This window comes from Cyphomyrmex costatus, unplaced genomic scaffold (assembly GCF_001594065.2).
Source record: "Cyphomyrmex costatus isolate MS0001 unplaced genomic scaffold, Ccosl1.0 scaffold565, whole genome shotgun sequence".
Taxonomy (NCBI): domain Eukaryota; kingdom Metazoa; phylum Arthropoda; class Insecta; order Hymenoptera; family Formicidae; genus Cyphomyrmex; species Cyphomyrmex costatus.
In genome coordinates this window covers 212869-217267 of record NW_017279836.1, presented here as the reverse complement: position 1 = coordinate 217267, position 4399 = coordinate 212869, and the positions used below count along the sequence as shown (strand labels likewise).

The following is a 4399-nucleotide window of genomic DNA, read 5'->3' as shown; positions in this document are numbered from 1 at the left end:
TTATTAAAGAGCGTAATAAACTTGATCATAAACTTTCTTGGCTTATACGAAGTAAGGAGAAACAAGTTTTTGAAAACATAGTTCCTATACAATACGCAATAAATAATCACCGAAATATTAATTCTGATAGATTAATATATAAAATTAATACATCATTTTACTTTATTGTATATGTATATTCTATATATTGTATATTTATTGTAAATCTATTATTATAACAAAACTCTTACAAAATGATTTTATCATTATTATCTTAATTTCTAATAATTTTTGGAATAATATATATATAGTCGATTAAGTTAACGTAATTTATTAATAGTCAACAATAAGTCAGGACTCGACTTTAGTAGTTAAATAAAAAAAAAATTATTTTAATTATGAAATATAATAAGTGTCTGAGTACATATCTTTTTCGCAGAAAGATCTTAAATTTTGTTGTGCTTATTATATTAATTTCATCATGGTACATTCGGATTTCAAAGACATACAAGTCGTCAATGATAGCTTAAATGATATTGATGTCATTAGAGATATAATTAAAATTGAAAAACCAGAAGATGCCTTCTATGTTGTGGATATTGGTGACATTATTAAAAGACATCAAGAATGGATTAGTAAAATGCCTAAGGTTGTTCCGCACTATGGTATGTCTGCAGCATTCGTTGCATTCTTTTTTCAATTGTTTTTCTATTGCTGTATTATCTTCTGAAATGTATTGCATTAAAAGTTATACGGTCATTCAGCTTTTCAAATTTCAGCGATTAAATGCAATTCAAATTCGACAGTAATTAAAGTTCTAGCGGCTTTAAATGCCTGTTTTGATTGCGCGTCAAAGGTAAATCTTTGCTTTTATCACACAGATATCTAAATCTTCGCTATTTATACAAGGTGTTCTTAAAGTACTTGACTATGCTTCACTAATGTATTCTACCTAATCTAAATAAAGAGATAAAAAATTGAAGATTAAATATCTTAGGGACACTTTGTATAAGCCCCGCATAAATTAATAAGCCATCTTCTGTAACTCGCAAGTTAATTAACGATGTTTCTAATAGCAAGAAATAGCGCAAGTAATGCAGTATGACATACAAGGCGAGCGGATTATTTTCGCTCATCCAAATAAATTGCCGTCTCATATCGAATACTCTAGAAAAGTTGGTGTCGAACAGATGACGGTTGACAACGAACTTGAGTTGACGAAAATTAAGGAATTATTCCCAGAAGCAAAGTAAGTGTGAGACTAACAGTAACAAATAAATTTTCGACTAAGTAAGACAAGCGCGCTAGTTAAAGTTAGACGTTAAAATAATATTGTATATTTCTATATATACGTATATATTTTAAATATAGTTTTTGGAAATATGATTATTTTCATGATGCTGCTATACGAAAATGTTTATATCTTAGAAACGGTTAAACATTGACTTTATAGTTAAAAAAAACCGTTTTTTTCACATTTTTTACTATAGAAAAAAACAGGAATAAAATTTTGTTCTTGGAAAAATTATTATTTTTGCTATCTAATAACATACCACTTAATTTTCAGTGTCTTTTATCAAATTAATGTGATCCAGAAAATTATGTAATCTTATTTTTATTAAAATTAAAAAAAAATAAAGACATAAAATCTCTTAAAAATGTTTTAAGATATCTTATGTCATGATTTTGGACATGCTCGTTGTTTAGGCACTTTTTGAATCAAATTTGCCCTTACTAGATCAAAGTTACTCTATTTCATAATATAATATAATATACTTACATATTATCATAATATATTATATCATATATAATAATGTAATATCATATTATACATATAATTCTTTTCTTTGTTTCACTTTTTGATGATTTATAATTGCTCTACGGCTGCACAGGATAGTGATACGCATACGATGCGACTCGAAAAACTCGCCGGTGTTGTTGGGAGCGAAATTCGGTTGCGATCCATGTGAGGAGGCTGTGTATTTGATACAACGCGCGCGAGATCTCGGCTTAAACTTATACGGCTTTAGCTTTCACGTTGGTACTCCATGTTTGGAGATGAACGCTTACCTCAGAGGCATCGAAACATGCAAACAGTTAATTGCAGTTGCTAAATCAATCGGATGCAACAATGTAAAGTTGATTGACATCGGCGGTGGATTCTTGAGCATCTGCGGAGAGGAACTTGACGAGGTACGTAAAAATGAAAATTTTTTTATTTACTCAAACTTTCTTGAATCTTTTGCTCTTTTCTGTTTTTATTGTTCTAAATTTTTCGACGATAGTGTAGATTAAGTAATATAAAATAATATATAACGTTTAATATATCAGATATCTCATCATTATTACTTTATTATTTTTTTACTGTACTGTATAGTCTTCAATTGTTATTACAAAATATTATAAAATAATTTTATTTATTGTTGTATTATGTGGATTATAATATGACTGATAATTTTCGAAATGAGTTAATTGAATAAATTAACGTACTTTCTCTCTCTTTCTGTTCATTTAGATACTATTATTATTGCTAGTAATGATACGTTTCGTAATTTCTTTAGCTAGCTGAGCTTATTAATGGTGCGATTGAGAACCTTGATTCCGATATAAGAGTCATCAGCGAGCCTGGACGGTATTACGTAGGTTCGAACTTTACCTTAGCCTCGTATCTACATTCTAAAAGGCTCACTACTTCTGACGGCGTGATGCGAAGGATGTATTACATGAATTGTGGAGTATATAATTCGTTTCTAGACGAATTATTAGGCCTGCAGGCCAGAGTCCCGGAATCGATATTTGAGGTAACCTGCACTTGAAGCTGTATACGACAAAGCGGTGTTCTTTCGCATTAATAAAATACACGAGATAACTTATCAATTTATCATCGTAGCTAACGAGAGACGAAAAATTTCTCTCAAATGTATGGGGGCCAACTGCCGACTCGCATGATTTAATACTTAAAGATGTATTGTTGCCTGAATTTCATATAGGCGATTGGTTAGTTTGGAGAAATATGGGTGCTTACACATTAACTCTTTCCAATACATTCAATGGATTTCCGATTCCAGCTGTGAGACCATTTATTAGAGAAAGCCAGTGGTTAATGTCTTTACATTTACATAAAAAAATATGCGATATATTTAAAATGATATCTTAAATTTTATAGTAGTATAGATTCTTAAAATTAATTTAATAATTTGATAATATAATAATTTTTGCAGGAAAAGCTTTCTGGCACAAATTCGTCAAATATAAAAAAGGTATTTTATTTTAAAAGATAAAAATTAAATCAATTAACGTTAAGAATGGAAATAACGCAATATTGTATATTAAACATTATCGAAGAATTTCGACACATAACTACATTTTGATAAACATGATTTTATTATTATTATTTGTCACTTATTACAGCAGGGATGATTAAATTATATCAGAGAAACAGCTTAAATATAACGTAATATCGATAGAATATTCATATGATATATTTGGGATATTTTGATATGTTGGTTAAATTATCCTATGAAAGACTTTATTAATAATTAATGAATTATTAGTAAAAATATCAGTTCTCAATTTATCACATCTTTTTATTTTATAACATATGATTTCTGAATAATTCTTATTTAATAATTTGGATTGTTATATTAAGATTGTATATGATTTAAAAATTATATGTTTTATATTAGTTTACATGCGTTTTATTAATGTATAATATAACACGTTAATATAAAATCTATTTTTAACCTTATTTTAATTTTAATCTTTTATTTAACAGGTATATTTTTTAACCATTTTTTCTACAAATATTTGAAAAAGATTCGTAATTGACGTGAGATGTGGGAAAAAACAGATAGAAAAAAAATTATAGAAAAAGAGCAGATACATAGAGAAAAATAAAGAAAAGAAAAGCAGAAATAGAATATAAATTGTTAGAGATACACACACATTGTTTAGAAAAGTGTTATAAATCTAAATTATTTTGACGCGCGCGCGTAGATGATATATTGTATTGACAACAGGTTTGCGTTGACAATAAAAGTTTGCAAGTTCAATTTATTCGATTTTATCTGAAATGCACAAAATCACCCACGAAAGATCACTAACGACTGGTCATCAGTTTAATTATGTAGATATCGAGAATTATTTATTTAATATGATTTTTGCGATTTTTCAGTACATATATCCGTTCCTGTATTTATCTCACCATGTTGGTTGTAACGCGCAAATTATAGCGATATAATTGATTAAATGTATGCATATATAATACACCTATATTGTAATATAGTTGTAATAATGAAGAAGGATGGTAAGCTTTCGGCGAATGTGTACACGCGGATGATTTACAAGCGGTGAGTGACATAAATCCCGCGATTACGTACACGACCAGGCCACATTACATTATAACTATCCGGCTAATCTT

The 4399-nt window shown here is 28.6% G+C and overlaps 1 protein-coding gene across 1 annotated transcript; it reads left to right on the top strand.

Annotated features, from left to right (window-relative positions):
* The first annotated feature begins 460 nt into the window (after positions 1–460).
* LOC108779207 (ornithine decarboxylase 2) lies at positions 461–3279 on the top strand. The gene is made up of 7 exons (XM_018546574.1): positions 461–644; positions 759–835; positions 1056–1228; positions 1872–2172; positions 2541–2780; positions 2870–3078; positions 3201–3279. Exons 1-7 carry the CDS (start codon positions 461–463, stop codon positions 3232–3234), a joined length of 1218 nt encoding a protein of 405 aa, XP_018402076.1. The 3' UTR covers positions 3235–3279.
* Positions 3280–4399: the final 1120 nt, after the last annotated feature.

Excerpts from the sequence above, each read along its gene's own strand:
- LOC108779207 (XM_018546574.1), top strand. The coding sequence starts at position 461 with ATGGTACATTCGGATTTCAAAGACATACAAGTCGTCAATGATAGCTTA. Across the intron at positions 645-758 it reads TAAGGTTGTTCCGCACTATG|CGATTAAATGCAATTCAAAT; the intron begins GTATGTCTGCAG and ends TTCAAATTTCAG. Across the intron at positions 2,173-2,540 it reads GCGGAGAGGAACTTGACGAG|CTAGCTGAGCTTATTAATGG; the intron begins GTACGTAAAAAT and ends TAATTTCTTTAG.